General features: G+C 50.6%; 2 protein-coding genes across 6 annotated transcripts in view; one reads left to right on the plus strand and one right to left on the minus strand.

Moving 5' to 3' along the window:
* Nucleotides 1–17,851, plus strand: part of IFT25 (intraflagellar transport 25) — a 79,372-nt gene that overhangs the window by 44,319 nt on the left and 17,202 nt on the right. The window lies entirely within an intron of this gene.
* Nucleotides 289–16,786, minus strand: DIO1 (iodothyronine deiodinase 1). The gene is made up of 4 exons (XM_026498043.4): nucleotides 15,044–16,786; nucleotides 7,729–7,872; nucleotides 3,235–3,434; nucleotides 289–1,059 (listed from the first exon to the last, which is right to left on the minus strand). Exons 1-4 carry the CDS (start codon nucleotides 15,363–15,365, stop codon nucleotides 991–993), a joined length of 735 nt encoding a protein of 244 aa, XP_026353828.1. The 5' UTR covers nucleotides 15,366–16,786; the 3' UTR covers nucleotides 289–990.

The raw sequence follows: 17,851 nt of genomic DNA on the forward strand, positions 1-17,851 counted from the left end.
GTTTTCATGTTAGAAAAATGTCTCCCAAGCCCATTCTTTTATGTTATGTTGTGAAGGTAGTTTGATTCCTCTGTGAAACATTCTTCAGCAGGAGTTCACAAGACAAAGGGACATTTGATATGTAACCCACGGAGAATGAATGTTCTTCCCACCAAATGAGGCACTTCCAAGCATATGGTATTTTTGCTGATCAGATTACACTGACTATAAGGCAAGATAAAATAGGCTGACACAAATTGGAAAAGAAAATGTAGAGATCACACTGAAGCCATCTCAAATAGCCTGAGATAGTTTGATCATTCTGTATTAGCTTGCTGCATCTTAAAACATTTTCTTTCAAATCAAGTCACAGCTGTGTGTACTTTAGGCTGTGGCCGTCATAGACAAATATGGAAAGAAGCAGAGTTAAAACAGAAGAATACCAAAGGTTATCCATTAGTCTGATGTAATCTAACACAAATGACCATTAGGAGACTTGCAAAGAAATCAGAGAAAGAATTTCGAATGCGAGCTTCTGCATAAATGAACAACAGCTTTCAATTCCTCATCTCTTTCTCTGAACAACTGGCGTTCTCCCCATGCTTGGTTCTAAAAGCCAGTTTAGTGTCTTAGGTGATCAAGTCCATACATGGCCAGTCGGGGAAAATGAATTTGCCTAACATAAGGACCGCCGTATCTGACCACTTGGTACCAGAGTGGCTGGAAGGAGAGAGCACACCTCAGCACGGAGTGGGGCCTCTCTCACGTGGCGATGTCGTGCGATGAACGTGGTCTCCACCGTGGGGGCAGAGTCGGGTTGTATGGCCTTTAACATTCAGCTTACTTGCTGCTTTGTTTTCTGATTATAATTGTTTGGTTGCATCAGACCAATCTGAGCTAGTGTTTCAGCAGGGACAGGAGTCCAGAGGTCAAAGCCACCTGGGCTGGGAGGCGAGCCAAGACTTGAGGAGCCCTCCTGTTGATCACCTAGAACTGGGGGATCTTTCCAGACTAACTGTGGAGCTTTTCCAGAACAGCACGGACTTCCTCTGGATGGTAGTTCCAAGGGCCAGATTTACCCTGCAAGAGAAATGAATCAGCATTCCAGATTTCCAACCTGCAGGAATAGGGGGGTCTGGAGCTTGGTTGACAGAACCGGGCTAGTGTTAGCTATGTGGGACTTTGTCATGATGGTGTCGTCAATGGCAGAGGCTCCCATAAGGTGGATGAGATCACCCAGGGAGAGGGTGTGGAATGGTACCAACATTTAACGGGGCAGACCGGGACCCAGAAGTACGAGAAAAACCAGAGGAGATAAGGTAAATAGTTTCAAAAGGAGAAAGGGGTCTATACAAATAAGGTGCTCTTCCATAATTAGATCTTCAGACAGGCCTTATTTTCTCTACCGCTCACAGCAAGTTCCACCCATTCTAAATCAGACCCACCTCTGCCTCTCCAGTCCCAATGCCCTAGTTCAGTCCTCTTCATCTCCTGCTTGGGCAGCCGTCCCACCTCCTGACCATCCCCAGTTCTCAGTCCCTGCTCCCTCCAGTCCACGCCTACCCGGGAGCCAGTGATCTTTCTAAAATACAGGTCCAGGGGCACCTGGGGGGCTCAGTCAGTTGAGTGTCTGACTCTTGATATCAGCTCAGGTCATGATCTCAGGGTCCTGGGATTAAGCCCTGCATGGGGCTCCATGGTCAGTAGGGAGTCTGCTTGGGATTCTCTCCCCCGCCCCTCCCCCCACTCACATGCACACATGCTGTCTAATAAATAAGTCTTTACAAAAATAAAAAATAAAATAGAGATCCGATCATGCCTCCCTCCTGCTCAAAACTTATCAATGGCTCTCCTTTGTCCTAAGAGGTAGGCTGAACTTGGTCCAGAATGAGACCGCTGTCACCTAAATGCCCCCGATTCTCCATTCACACTCTGCTGTAACATGCCCCAGTGCCCTTGCCCACCTTCTTCCCTATATCTGCAATGCTTTTCACTCACCCTGCCCACATGGCTGGCTTCCTAGCCTTTAAGGCCTGCGTAATTGTCACCACCTCTACAGAGCCTATCCTTCCTCAGGGGTCAGGAAATTGGCAGTCTGAGAGCCAAGTCTGTCCTAATGCCTCATGCTCCTTTATATCTCGTCTGTGCGGATTTCGTGCTGTAACAGCAGCACTGAGTTGTCGTGACCAGGGGTTATTTGGCCCACAAAGTCGAAAATATTTACAATCAGGCCCTTTACAGAAAAAGTTTGCCGATCCCTGCTCTGGAGTCTCCTAGTACTTGGGACACTGGAGCACACTGTGTGTGTCTTCCCTATCCCTCAGACTCCAAGTAAGGGGTGGGCCATTTTCAATTCGTTCCTGTGTGGCCAGTACTTGCGCGGGGCCTCACCCTGCTGGCCTCCATCATGCCATCTTCGAGCCATGTCTCTGGGGAGGAGAAGGGAAGAAGGACCTGAATCCTTGTGCTGTGACCCTTGGCACCTCGGGGCTGCATCTGTTGCTCGTTTCACTGCAGAAGTAGGGCCAGCAGCTTGACCCGTGCGCGGAGGAGCAGACGCGTGGTTGGGCTCCACGGGCTCTCCAAGGTTTGAAATCCCTTCGGCAGCTATAAAACATTCTGCCCTCTCGGGGGAGGCCAGCAGTGCCCAAGTGGCCAGAGGCTGTGCTTTTGTCCCCCACCCTGGCCAGGCTGGAAGCCCCAAGGGGGGCACAATCAGTGGAAAGCAAGCCAGGACTCAATTCCTGCCTTGAATGAGTCCCTGCTTCAGCATCTCCGGCTGCTCACTGTAGGGTTTGTTCTGCTCTCACTCTTACAACCCCCTCCAGGTTCAGGCCTGCCTCAGAGATGAGCGTCTTCAGACCCTCCCACTCCTGGTCCACCCCATTCAAAGGATTTAGAATTGGAATCAGAGCCTTGTGCAGCGTGACCTTGGGCAAGTCAATGTCCTTCTCCGAGCATTGTTTATGATATGGAAACAACCTTCTGTCATTCAGCTCCAAACTGAACTAGGGCTGGGCCCGAGGCTGCAGCCGCAGTCCAAATGCTAGGGACTTTCCTGTGCGTGATTTCACCCCCTGTGAGGGGGGGGCAGCACCTCCCTTTTGCAGAAGAGGAAACTGAAACACCACGAGAGGAGAGGACTCGCCCCTGGTCACATGGCTGGTAAAAGGCTGGGCAGTGACTTGACGGCAGGTCTGCCTGCTACAAAGCCCTTTCTGCCCGTGCCCTTCCTGGGCCCCGAGCCCCGGTCACCTTGTAGAGGATCCTGCCCTCCCGGAGCACGTAGAGCCTCTCGGGCAGCGCTGCGTAGCGCTGGCTGCTTTCGTTCTCCATTGTGTCCACCACCACGGGGCACTGGGGGGTCCTGTCCAGCAGCAAGCGGGCGGCCTGCAGGCGCTCCTGGAGATTCCGGTGAGTCCTGATGTTCACATTGTTCTTGAAAGCCCAGCCATCTAGAAAAGAAAAGATGGGCAGTGGGCCTCACAGGCAGGGCACGGACGTATTTCCTACAGATTAAATACCCCCATCCCCACCCCCTTTAACTGAGGGTCCCAGATAGAGGAGCCCTTGGCCCTGATTTGGCCCAATTTCCTATTATGGGTGAATGCACGAGATCACATAGGGAGTTACTGACTGATCCCAAATGGAAGCCTGGGGCTCCTGACTCCCAGACCTCGGCTCTTCAGCATGGGAGAGGCCACTAGGCCAGTGCTTCTCGGACTTGAATGTGTATTTGAATCACATGGGGACCTTGTTAAAGGCAGATTCTGATTCAGTCCGTCTAGGGTGGCATTGAGGGTCTAGCTGGTGCCGGGGAGGCCAAGGCCGCTTGGTCCCTGGACCATGCTCTGCGAGGCAAGGGTCTAGAGCAGTAGTTCTCTACGTGCCTTCTGCCCAGGGCTACATGTCACAGGGTGTCGAGCCTCATCTTTGGCCTCTGCTCACTAGACGGCAGTAGCGCCAGCACCCCACCCTCCCTTCAATTTGTTTTTGACAACCAAAAACATCTCCCGGCGTTGCCAGATGTCCCTTGGGGGACAAAAATCACCCTCCGTTGAGAACCACAGCTCTAACCCCCTCTCCTCCAGGAAGCCTTCCCTGACACACTCAGCTGTGTGTTATTGGGCAAGCCTTTGAAATCCCTTTAAATTCTCAGTTTCCCCATCTGTTACGGGATTAATAGGACCAGTGTTGCACCTGTTGTGAGGTAACTTGTACAGAATCCCCAGGACTCTGCCTGATTCACGGAAGCTGCTTCAAAAATACTGGTTTATTTTGCCTGACTCCCCCAAATAACACACAGGTAGGAAAGAACCCAGTTTTTCTTTTTTTTTTAATTTTTTTAAAAAGATTTTATTTATTTATTTATTTATTTATTTATTTATTTGACAGAGAGAGAGACAGCCAGCGAGAGAGGGAACACAGCAGGGGGAGTGGGAGAGGAAGGAACAGGCTCCCAGTGGAGGACCCCGATGTGGGACTCGATCCCAGAACGCCGGGATCACGCCTTGAGCCAAAGGCAGACGCTTAACGACTGTACTACCCAGGCGCCCCCAGTTTTTCTTCTATACCACAGGTATTCTGCTACTTTGCTCTGGAGATTCCCCAAAACCAAACCCACTTAAGGCTGCTTAACTTTAAATGGAAGGGGATTTTCAAATGGCCTCATTTGCCGAGGTGCCCTTCTTCCTACTTACAGGAAGTGATACTCCTGTTAATGGGCTGAAAAAAATAACCACGAAGTGCTCTGGCCTTGCCCTTCTACTTGTCCCATTTCTGGGGAGCCTGGGACCCAGGTAACGTGGTCATGGGATCATTTGGAAGCCACGTGGTCTGTGTTTACAGTAATAGCTGCCTCCCAGGGTAGCAGAAGTTGGTTAAGTCTAGCAGCAGAAATGGCTTCATCTCCTCGGGGCTTCAAAGTCCCCTGCTCAGGAACCTTCCTCCAAGAAAAGCCAGCTCTCGGGAGAAATTCACGCCAAGATACAAGGGCCTGGCCACAGTGTAAAGTAACTGTCACCTGCCCCAAGACATCCAAACTCTGTAGATGACAATAACACCAGCTGACCTGTTTCCTGTTAGGCGTCTCGTTAGCTCCTTGGAGCTTCACAACGACCTCCTGGGGGAGGCCAAGCTGGGATTCTCCCCCTCATCCTGCAGCTGAGGACACGGAGGGCCGGAGAGAAGCAGTGGCTCACTGCCCCAGCTTTAACTGTGAGCTCCCGAGGGACAGGAACTGTGTGTATCTTTTGTCTCAATATCCCTAGGCCCCGCACAGGGCTGGCACATAGCAGGTACTCGTCAAGTATTGTCGAATGAGGATTCTGTGAGGTTGGTGTTGTCATCCTATTTCACTGTCGCAAAAGTGAGCATGGAAGGGAAGTTGCCCACGGTCACGTGTTCGGCACCTGTTGGAGCTAGGACCCATACTCAGGTCGGAAACCCCGAAGTCCGTGTTCTTCCCATCCTGCCTCGTCCCTCCCCATAATTTACCTGGACAAACACGTGGCGTGTGGGAACCAGGTTTGGGCTGCAGGCCCCAGACCTTGTGGGATTGGGGGACCCTAGCTCTGTGCATTCGAATTGGGTGGGCCAGGCCATGCCCACCTTCGTCTGATTGACAGAAACAAGTACCCTGTGGAAGGAGGTGGGGAGGAGGAAGAAACGCCCGAACCAGGACTGGCAAAGCACAGAGGCAAGGAACTGGTCTGTGTCAGAACGGGGTCAGGAAGTCTTTCCTCATTGGCTTGAGGTAGTCAGCCCTGGATCGTGGAAAGCTTCATCCTGGGCTGACTCCAGGAGTCAGGAGACAGATATCAGGACAGAAACACTGTCTGTGATGATCCACCCCTCTGGTTACAGTTTACAGCTCGTTCCTTTAGAGATTAGAGCTGGATTTTGTGACTCCCAGTGCGACCCTGCGCCGGCAGCCTCAGCATCACCTGGGGAGCTGCCCCACCGCCCTGCTGAGCCAGAGTAAAGTCCCCCAAGGTCATTTAAGCACACATTAGAGTTGGAGAAATGCTGGCATCTGTGACGACCTCAAGGCATCGTCTCTTCTCAGCCATGATGACCACAGACACCTGAAGGTACCCAATCCTCTTTCTGTAACTCACGGCGGCTGCTCTCCCGAAGGGCCGTCTGCCCCAGGGATACACTGTGCTTGCGTCTGCGCTTCTGCTGCCTGTGCTGTTTCATATTATGGAAAAATTTTAAAGTTCATGAAGGTAGAGAGAACAGTATCATGAACCTCTGTGTACCTAGTACCCGATGCTAATGTTTCAGTGGCCCCCGGAGTCTTCATGAGGATAGAAGCTGCCAGTGACGTGAGCACAGTGTTAAGTTGAAAGAAGGTCTCCAACCTTTGGGTGCAATAAATCAGGATGCAATGGGCCTGGGGTGGGGCCCTGGAATATGCGTTTTTAACAAGCCACCTTGTGGCTCTGACGTCAGGGATCCGGGGACCATACTGGAAAAGCACTGCTGGACCAACTTTGCTGACAATGAATAGCAACCTACACTTAACACGCGGATAAACCAGCGAGGCTGATACAATACTGGCCTAAACCCACTCGTCCAACTTTCACTGAGCTCTGATTCTGGGACATGGGCTCTGCCAGGTGCTGGGAGACAGACAAACCGTGTGGGAGATGGTCAAGTAAATGACACTTGTCCCACTCAGTCATGACTTCCTGCCTTCTTCAGTCTTTGGGTTTGAGAGTTGGGCCACTCGCATGGGTTCAATCCCCTTGAAAACCGGGGAGAGAGGTTTGTGTCTGACCATTTCGTTAAGTTCAAGGGGCTTAGACCACAAGCTGTAGGAGTTTCAGGGAGAGCTCTCCGGGACAGAGCTGTCCAGCAAAGGAATAAGATTTCCCGTGAAGTAATGAAAATGTGTGACCGCCTGTCGGGGTGAAGAAAGAATGCCTGTCCCCGACGAAAGCTAGCCTGGGGCAGGGGTCTCCAAGTGTGGTCCCCAGGCCAGCAGCCTCAGCGTCACCCGGAGCCTGTCGGAAATGTGAATTCTTAGGCCCCACCCCAGAACTAACTGAGGAACTCTGGGGTTGGGGTCCAGCAGTCCGTTATAACAAGCCTTCTGGGTGCTTCTGATGCTCACTAAAGCTTGGGAACCATCGACTGAGATGAACCACAGTGTCCCCTTGAGCTTGGAGAGTCTTAGGAGGGATCTCACACCCAGCTATAGAGTGGTCATTTCACTTGCGACATTTCAGGTCTAAATTCCTCCTATTAGCTCCTCTCCCTTGATTTCCCTATGTATCCATTCAAAATGCTTGGTGCTCTGCCAACTGGACCCATCCCTCCAGGTTGCTGTTGTTGTTTTTCTCTAAGATTTTATTTATTTGAGAGAGAGAGGGAGAGAAGGAGCAGGGGGAGGGAGGCGGAGGGAGAGGAGGAAACAGACTCCCTGATGAGCAGGAAGTCTGACTCTGGGCTCGATGCCAGGGCCCCAAGATCATGACCTGAGCCGAAGTCAGACGCTCAACCGACTGAGCCACCCAGGCGCCCCCTCCAGGTTTTCTGCTCTGTGTGCCGGGCTGAAAGCAGACTGGAGTTAGCAGGTGGTGGGTAAACACAGCAGGGGCTGAAAGATGGCAGGTGCTCAGTGAGTAGCGGCTCTTTCCCTCACTCCTCTTCCTCCCCCTCCCCAACCTTGAGCCAGTCTTGGGGGGAAGTGGGGGAGAAAAGAGAAGGGAGGAAGAGGCAGGGCAGGGAGTCTCTCTGTACCTGATGCGTGTGCTTCCTCGATGTAAATGATGAGAAAGTCTGCTGTGGAGCAAAAGTCTTCAACAAGTCTCTTGAATTGGTCGAATTTGAAAAGAAACGAAGGTCAGGTACAACTTCCAAAATTCAGCACCAATGGCCTGTTGCCTGAAACAGCAATGGAATCATCAACGACCAATCCTCAACACACAGCATCGCTTCGTCAGCACCATCTTCACTCCAGATGCTCTCACTTCTATTACTTTTATTTTTCCCTCGAAGATGGAGCCAGGCCACGGGGGAGGGAGGGTGGGGGGTAGGGGTGGGGTGCCAGGGCTGAAGCCTACAGAGCATGACTTAGCACGGGCTGGAGCCAGTTTCCTCCTCTCCGCAAGGAGCGGATTTTATCAGGGGGTCTCAGTGGACCACCTGCAGCCACTAGGTGGTAATTAAAATAATGAGAGTCTCTCTCAGGCAGTTTATAAGGCAGGTACAGATCTGTTTTCTCATGTGATGAGATTAGAATTCTGCAAGGTAGGCAATTTTTCTCCTTGTTTACAGACTTACTCTGGGTCACATAGCAGGTCAAGGGTGGAGCTAAAATTAATACTCTGGCTTCTAGACTCTCAATTCAGAGCTCTTCTCATTCAGATCACCTGTTTCCTCCTTCACAAATGGACATAATAGTAATACTTACCTTATAGGATTGTTATGAGGATTACAGGTAGGACAGATAAAGGAGTACAGATAAGGGCTTAAAACGGTGCTTGGCACATAGTAGGTACTCAACAGATGTAAGCTGTTATCAGCTATCTCGCCCCCGAGCTAGGCAGTGGGACAGGCAGCAAAGGGGATGCCACAAAGGGGAATGAAGGGTGGGGGCATGACTGGCCATATAATTTGCTGGCTCAGTGCAAAATGAAATGCTGGGCCCCTTGGTCACAAAATGGGGGGGAAAGTGCCACTAACTCTATGAAAATGAGAGGATTTGCTTCTGTGGTCTCTCTCTTGCGCTGGCAGCGTATTTTCTAGCTACTATTTAATGTCTCACTCTCACAGCCATAGGGATATTCATAGGGCGAATGCGGCCCCTCGCAGTCACCCAGGAACCCCAAAACTCAGTGTGCACATGCCTGTGTGACTGTGGCCACCCGCTACCAGCCTTCCTCTCCCTCCAGCCAGCAGACAACACACGATGCCCGGCCAGGAGCGCAGAAATTGAGCTCGACATTTACCCTCCCCACATGCCCCCCCCACAGGGTAGCACAACTGCCACTAGGCTCCTTGATGGGGGAGGGGAGGCGGGCAAGAGGCTTCTTCCATCACCTTACCCCAGTCACCGGACACACTGCACCGTGGCGCTGTGGCCCAGGATGCGGACGGCCGCCTCCAGGCCCTGCCACGAGATGCCGCAGGAGGCACGCACCTGACCCAGCCTCTCCTGTACCTGTGTCCAGGCTCTCTCTGGGATCAGAAGGTGGCGGCAGTCATGGGTAGGAGTGGGAAGGAGGCTGGACGAGCCCTGCGTCTGAGGGTGGAAGAGCGGGTCGTGGAGGACATGTCCCCGGGAGCAAGAAGGCTATGGGAGGCCAGATCCTGTACGAGCCAAGGCTCCAGGTCCCTTGGCAGGTTCCATTACCCCATCGGGCTTCACTTACAAAATGCAAATTCTAAGATAAAATGATTAAGGATTTCAAGACAGCTAATGCAGAACTTTAAACCCCAAGCACGGGGCCTTTCCCTGTGTGATTCACTGGTCCCACACCCATGAAACCAGCCCTGGGTGGGAGCCTTCTGCTACTCCCCCACCTTCGACGGCGAGTAGCCTTTGGGAGCTGCCAGTGCCCGGGGGATCCCTGTGGCCAGAGCGGACACCGTTGAACCCTCGCCTCACATCTGTCAGCACACGGCAGGTGTTGCACTGTGACGTGGCCCGTTTGAGAGTTGGGTCCCCTAGGCTACCTGTTGTCCCTTGAGGGCAGGGCCTGCTCCTCATTCACCCTCAATGTCCCCAAGCACACTCTCATTCCACCTACAAGCATTTACACAGCACTTACAGTGTGCAAGGCTCTCTGCCGCACACTGGGCGGGGGGGGGGGGGGGGCTCAGCAGAGAACAAGGCCAGCCAGGCTCTGCCCACATGCAATTTGAGGTCTATTCAATGGCACAAAACAAGTAAACACATAAATGTGGCAATTTCAACTTGTGATAAGTGTTACGAAACAGTCTATAAAGGACTGACCTACTTTAGACAGGTGGGAGGAAAGGCCTCTGAGGACATGCCATTTAATCTGAGAAATGAAGGCTAAGAAAGAGTCAGCCATGGGCAAAGGGAGGAGGAGGGCATTCCAGACAAAAGGACTCTATCCTGTACAAAGACCCTGAGGCAGGACGGAGCTTGGTGTGTTCAAGGACCTGCAAGCCGCTATGACCAGAGCCAGGTCTGGGGAGCAAGTGGGAGGTGGGGGAGGGTGGGTCATGAGAGGCAGGACTGGAGAGGCAGGTATGAGCCAGGGGAGGCAGGCTCTACTATGCCTTGGTGAAAAATCCGGATTTTATTCCAGGTACGATGGAACATCATGGAGATATAAAGCAAGGATGGTGGATATTTGTTGCAGTTTTGGCTGCCCAGTTCCTAACCGTCCTTCCTAGTTGGAATTCCCTATTTTGTATGCTATTAATGCAAGAGTACGCCTCTATGGAGGAAGAGGGGCCAGGTCTGTTCTCTGTCCCAAGCAGCCAAGGCACAAGCAGTGACCCAGCCTGGGCTGATTGGACCCTCCCACAGAGATCTTAGATCCTGCAGTTGCTGAGACGGCTGAATTCATCCATGGCCCAGTGGTAGTGCTGCTGTCAGGGATGGTGGAGTCCTGGGGGGCAAGGAGTCTGTTCCCAAGGCAACCACAGTGACAGCAGGATCCAGGCCTGACTTTTGATGCTAAAAGACAGTCTAGGCCCAGTGCCCCAGCTGTGGTTGATTCTGGGGATCTTGCAGCTTGTTCTTAATACGTTATTTTGTATACGTATATGTGTGACTAAGAAAACTGGAGTGCGTTTCTGTGGCTGGCAAGCCAGAACCCTGACTCTTAACAGTTCGGATGTATAATGAAACATGAACGGATTTATACCTGAAGATCACGCTATGGAGAAAGGCCTGAGGATGGGGTGGAAGTGGGGAGGATCCAGTCAAGGGGCATCAGAGAAATGCATGTGAGAGATGATAGGAGCCTGGGCTAGGGTGTGGGCAGCGGAGAAGGTGAAAGATGAAAGTGACAGGACTTGCTGATGGAGGGGAACCGAGGGCATCTTAACTTGCTGTTAGTGTATTTCGTTAGTTATACCCTCACCTCGTTGTGCAATGGGTTTGAAGCAGCTTATACACATAGTAAAATATTTTTAATAAAAAAAATCTTGCCCTTCTGGGAGGCACAGAACAGGAGGGAAAGACAGAAAACAAATAAAGCAGTCTTAAGGTCCCATGTATTCATTATAAGTGAACTAATATTTGACTGAGTTTCCTGGTGGCCAAGTAGAGAGAGAAATAATTGATTATAGAGTCTTCATTTTTCAGTACATGAGGAGAAAGCTGGCTGGGAGATACAAAGCTCTCCTTGTCCTTGGCTCATAGATTTTCTCTTAGGATGCCCTACGGGGCACTGAGGGGGGCGCAGTCCCATTTGGATGATTACACAAGTCCTCACCCATGTGACAGGGCTGCCCAGGCCTCATCAGGGTAGGCTCAGAGGCAAGTCAAGGCCAAGTGACCAGCCATTAGCCTCCAATGACCCCAGAGAGTCATGCTTTAGATAAGAACCCCCGAAGACTTAAGGTCAGGACCAGTGCTAAATATTAGCTATCTGGAATTTTGTTTTTAATTGGAAAAAACATTCAACACTCACTGATTAGGAAACTGGGAGAGACAGAGCCATGTGTTTAATTATTTATAGTGTGGTTGGGTGCAGTGATCAGTATGGAGGGCAAAGTTTAAACTTCGTTCCCTGCCTTCCTGATAGCAGAGAGGAAGGATGGGTGCTAGGGGGTGACGGGACAGAGGACTGGCGCTCTGCCTATGTGCACAAGCCACGGGGCAGAGAACACCATTCTAGACATCGGGCTAGTGCTGTCAAGTCCAAGTTGTCTGTAGAAATGGGGAAACAGCTCTGTAGCAGCTGGACTTGAACCCCCACCATGACCTCCAAGCCAGTAAATTAACCCCCATACCAGGCTCTCTCAGCAGAGAAAGCGCATTTATCGTTACTAGCTGACACCTCCTGAATACACTCGGAGGGATTTTAGAAGATCGTCAACGGGCTGAAATAAATCCGGTTTCCTGTTAACTCCCAAGTACCTAGAAAATAAATGATCCGGACTTGCCTTCTCCCACAGCACGCCAGTAAATCAGTGTTTTGCTCTGGGTGTGTGTCTGGGAGTGTGTGTACATCATGTGTGTACATGTGTGTGAACACGCAGAGGATAGGAGGTGGCCGGGAATTCCTCTGAGCCTCTGTCGTCTTATCCAACAACAAAAAGTCCCACCAGCTGAGAGTCAGAAGCCACAAATTCTAGTTCAGGCTGTATGAGAACTCGCCATACGACTGACTCTGAGCAAGTAATTTACCTCTCTGGGCCTCTGCATGTGAAAAACGAAAGAACTGCTCTAGATTATCCGTAGAGCCTTCTAGACCTTCTGGTCTGCGGCTATAAAATGAGTTCGGATTTATACCCAAAGCCCACATCAGAGCTTTTTAGTGGCTGGTGGGCTTCCAAAGCAGTTAAAGGATCTCTTTCTATTAAGGAGATCTGGTCATTGTTAACACCCTCCTTGAAAATCCTTCTAGAATTCACCAATACCTTCAGGAGGAAGTCTACCCTCTTTAGTAAGACACATAAGATCCCTCAAACGCTGGTCCCTGATGACGTGTCCAGCCTCATCCTTCACCAGCTTCATGCCTCCTACAGCCCCACTTCTACCAAAACTGACCGACACTCCTCCACGTCTCAGTCCTCTGTGGCTCCTCTCCTCTGGCCCGTTCTGCTCCCCACTCCCCTCTTCCCTACCCATCCCAAGACTTCACTGTGCCTAGACAATCGACTCACCATCCTCTTCTCCAAGAAGCCTTCCTCTGACCACCTCCCTACCCTATCCCACTTCTTCCAGAACCCTCTGGTTCCCTCTCTCACTACACCATATCCCCATCCAGGCTATGAGATCTTCCAGAGCAGAGACCAGGTACTGGTGGTATAGTGCCTATCATTTCAGGACCATTCAGTACCATTACTTCTGGGTCAATGTGCCAAAAGCCAACTCTGTTTCACAGGAAGAGTTTTCTTTTGTCTCTTGGTCTCCCTCTCTCTCCATTCTTCAGTCTCAAGTGCAACAGCAGAGAGCAGGCACAAATAGAACAGTCTTTAAAACGTAAACCGGTCCACTAACAGTGAACCACTAAAAGAAGCAAGTACATTCTGTGAACTGCCACGGGGCAAGTTGGCTTTCATGGGACTGGTCACTAGATGATGGATATTCGGCAAACTGGCCTGGTTCTAGCACAGTGCTTGGCCCATAGTAGACGCTCAATAAAAGTTAGCGGTTATTCTCATTGCCCTTATTATCAATGGTCACTCAGTGGATGTTGAATAAAAGGAGGTCATTTGTGTACTGCAATTGTAAAGTCATGAGCTAAAAGCCCTTGCCCTTCCCTCTGCTCAAAACACTTTTCCCTTCCGACCCTACAAAAATCTTTCTCATTTTTCAAGGCCTCGTTCCAAAACCACCTCCTCCAGGAAACCTTCCAAGCCCTGCAGGCAAACTTTATACCTTTACAGCCTCCCCCGTCTCACAGAACTGTGAGGAGTTGTTTATGACATCTATCTGAAACCATAAACTCCTCGAGCGAAGGAGCAAGCTCTTACCTAACTCCGAGTCCCTGGCAACTAGCTGGGGGCTGGGGACAGAGGGGGTGCTCAGGAATGTGTGCTGAGGTGTGCTGGAAAGAACGAGATGAGGAAGTCCAGATTCTGGGTCTGACTGAGTCTCTCACCGGCTGTCACCTCTGCCTCTCAGTGGCCATCTCCCCTCTGAAGAGAGAGAGGACTGGATTAGGCCGTTTCCCAAAAGGTGTTCTTTGGAACCTGGGTGATGATGCCGGGCATTTCCTCAGGTGGAGAGTAGTCAGGGGTTGTGTGTTAGGAAGATCAGTCAGTGTTTGGTCAGTTTTTTCAAGTTTTGTGTGTTTTTAAGCTTCAGGGCTTCTTGGAGCTTTTTAAATATTCGGGTGCTCTATGAATTCCCAGGAGGAGGGTATGGTGTGCAGGGTTTCCCAAACTACTTCAGCCAGGAAACTCAATGTGGTAAAGCGTGTCTGTGGGATTTGGCTTCCAAAGAACATGCTTCGAAAAACACTAGGTTAGCTGACTTGCCTCAGGGACCTTCTCTACTCTATCTGCTGGGTCTAGGTCCTGGGAATTCAGAGATGAATCAGTCACAGTTCTGTCACGAGGCTCCCTATCAGGCGGGAAGAAAAGCCTTGTGCTTGGCAGCCAGATGCCGGGTGGGAAGAATCAGGGTCCGAGGAGAGGGGCAGATGCAGAGCCATGAGCCCAGGAGAGAGAGCGCGTGCCTAGCTGTAGGGATCCAAGATGGCCTCGCGGAAGGGGAGGCATGAGAGCAGGCACTGCTGATGAGGGGTTTTGGACTGTTGGTGATAGAGGGGAAGAGCCAACAACATAGATAGAGAAGGGAGAGCACAAGGGATGTGCCGGGCTCAAGAGTTCATCTGGAGGCTAGAGCTGAGGGGAAGCCTGTACATGAGACTGGGAAGGGAAGCGGGAGTTGGTCCACGGAGGGCCTTGAGCACAAGGCTGGGCCTGGGCTCCATCCACGGGCTCCCCTGCACAGAGCGTGCAGGCCGGTGAGGGCAGCAGACATTAACCAAACACCCCAACACGTAACGACCTACCAGGCGTGAAAAAGAGAAGTTGAGGACGTTAAGCCTGGACGAGGGGCTAAGCTAGCCTGGGGGAGCCAGGGTTGGCTTGTTGTAGGACGTGTCACCGAGCAGCAGTCTGAAGGATGAGCAGGGGCTGACCAGGCAGAGCTGAAGAGCATGTGGAAGGAGCTGAAGGCCAGTGTGGCTGGCTTGCGGATTAAGGGCCTCGGAAGGTGGTGATGCCTCTCAGAAGAACAGAGTCTAGAAGTCCTAGTTTCAGGAAGTGAGAAGAGGACAAGAAACCAGAAAAGGAGTAGCCAGAGTAGGAGAATTCAGGACTTTCCAACCCACCTCCCCACCCACCTCTGCAACCCCATCCCAAGCACATCTCAAGCTCGTAACAGTCTCCTGACCTTGCATGAAGTCCCAAATGTTGCATCTCTGTCCTGAGAGCCGGACCACGGGGCAGTTGGGGGCCAGACCCCCGGGCTCAGTCCTGTCCTCTAGTCGCTGCCATCGGACCTTCAGGACAAACCAGAAATACTGCATGCTGTAGAAGGTCGGGAGCCAGTTGTCATAGGAAAAGTGGGGGTTCTTCTTGTTCATGGCCAAGACTTGTTGCTTGACTCTCTCGGGAAACAGTATCAGGAGCACTTTGCCCACGGCCACGTGCATGGCCACCTGCAAGAAGACCCAGAGCCTCTTCAGCCACAGCCCTGGCCTGGGCAGCCCCATCTCGGCACAACCAGAGCTGGCTCTGAGGCCAGCGGGCAGACAGACCACAGCCAGGCGGTGCTGGGCGGAGCTGAACAAAGGTGCAGGATGGACGAAGCCAACCCGGGACAGCAAGAAGGTGCCAGGGCAGAAGGTGTCTGCCTTCCTGTCAATGCAATGGAAAATTCCAATCCACGTGCTCAAAGGTCTGCTCTAATTATTATCATTTCTGATCCTTTGCCTTAACCTTTGAGAGATGCTTGGACTAGGAGACTGCAGATCTTAAATCTTCCCTCTGATAAATTTTTATAAACAAATACGTAAAAAGATCACACTTAAAGGGACTCTGTGGTCCTTTAGAAAGGCTCTGTTGCAAGTAAGTTCTAACAGTAACGATTCTTTTAATAATGTAAATCGTTCCTCTGTGAATGAAAGATGTTTTTTCGCACTCATAGCTTCTAGCTGGTGGTTGAGTGTTTCTGGAGCCATAGCCCTCCCCAGAGGATTTGAGTCTGGAAGAGATGGAGCTGGGCCATCCCCAAGAAAATCTGGACCTGAGACTCCCGTGGTGTGTGTGTTTGTACGCGTGTGTGCTAACTACAACACTCGGCACTCAGCGGGGTGGCGGTCTAGAGCCGGGAAGAGACAAGTAGACAGAAAGTTATCACTTAGTATATTAAGCACAGAAACAGAGGATGAATGGGGGTCTGCTAGCATGGAGAAGGGCAGTAATTCTGTGTAGAGAGGTCAAGAGGACTTCCCCCAAAGTGCTACCTATGCTGAGACCAGAAAGGCAGAACAGCAAGCAGTTAGCCAGGCAAGTGGGGACAGTGGTCCTAGTGGAAGGAACCACATGTCCAAAGGCCTTGAAGCCAGAGAAAGCACAGGCCCCTGGAAAAATTAAAAGAAGACTCATAGAAGCTCAGAGCTGGAAAGTGTTTTAGAAAACATCTAAAATGTCATTCCTTTCAAGCAGGGAAACTGAAGCCCAGAGAGGAGAAGTGGTTGAAGACCAGTACTGCAGTTAACTAATCTCTCAGGAATTAGCTTCAAGTTTACCCCTCCTGGATGCATTGCATACCTGTGTGTTAGGGCAGAGGGAAGGAACACAGGAAAGCTGGCTGCCGGTCATAAACGTGTTAACCTTGGCCTCTAGTACACTAACTTTATTCAGAGAAGAAAAAAACAGCTCCAAAAGATTTCTGTTTCTAAGCATCTCCCTGTAAACGCCAAGCCGTGCCCCCCAAAGCACAGCACCTGCCTCTTTAAGCAGTAAGAACGCCTCACGTATATATAGCATTTTGCCAAAGTATTTTTGTTTGTTTTTTTTAAATAGACTGTATTTTTTCAAGCAGTCTTAGATTTACAGCCAAATTAAGCCAAAAGTACAGGGAGTCCCCAAATACCACCCCCGCCCCATCTCCATATACGCACAGCCTCCCCAACCATCCATATCTCACCACAGTGGTGCAGGCGTTACAACTGATGAGCCTGTGTTAACAAATCATTATCCCAAAGTCCATAGGTTAGACTGCACTCTTGGTATTGGACAGTCTGTGGGTTTTGACAAATATTAAGTATCTACCATTATGGTATCATAAAGAATAGTTTTGATGCCCTAAAATCCTCTATCCTCTGTACTCCTCCAATTCATTCCTACCTCTCCCCGAACCCTTGGCACCATTAATCTTTTAGTATGTCCATAGTTTTACCTTTCCCAGAACATGGTATAGTTGGAATCACATAGCACGGAGCCTTTTCAGTTTGACATCTTTCACCTAGTAATATGCATTTAAGAACCCCCCACTGTCTTTCCAGAACTTGATAACTCACTTTTGTTTTAGCATTGGATAATAGTCCATTGTCTGGCTGTACCACAGTTTATCTATTTGGTTCCTTCCAAGTTTGGGCAATTATGAGTAAATCTGCTGCCATAGACTGAATGTTTGTGTCCCTGCCCCTGCCCCGAATTCATATGTTGAAACCTAATCCCCAGAGTGATGGTATTTGGTTTTTTGTGATGCCTTTGTGAAGTGATTAGGTAATCAGGATGGAGCCCTAATGAATGGGTCAGAGCTCCTTCACCCCTTCCTCCATGTGAAGACACAAGAAGACGGCTGTCTAGGACCAGGAAGTGAGCCCTCACTAGATACCAAATCTGCTGGTGCCTTAATCTTGCACTTTGCAGCCTCCCGAACTGTGAGAAATAAATGTCTGTTGTCTGTGATGCACCCGGTGCGGTACTCTGTTACAGCAGCAGGAATGGGTTAAGACAGCTGCCATAAACAACTGTGTGCAAGTTTTTATGTGCACGTAAGTTTTCAACCCACTTGGGTAAATACCAAGGAGCACAATGGCTGGATTTTATGGTACGAATACAGTTAGTTTTGAAAGAAATTGCTAAACTCTTTTCTAAAGTGGATGCACTATTTTGCATTCCCACCAGCAGTGAATGAGAATTACTGTTGTTCCATGTCCTCCCCAGCATCTGGTGTTTGTGGTCTGAA

The sequence above is a fragment of the Ursus arctos genome, unplaced genomic scaffold (genome assembly GCF_023065955.2).
Source record: "Ursus arctos isolate Adak ecotype North America unplaced genomic scaffold, UrsArc2.0 scaffold_12, whole genome shotgun sequence".
NCBI lineage: Eukaryota > Metazoa > Chordata > Mammalia > Carnivora > Ursidae > Ursus > Ursus arctos.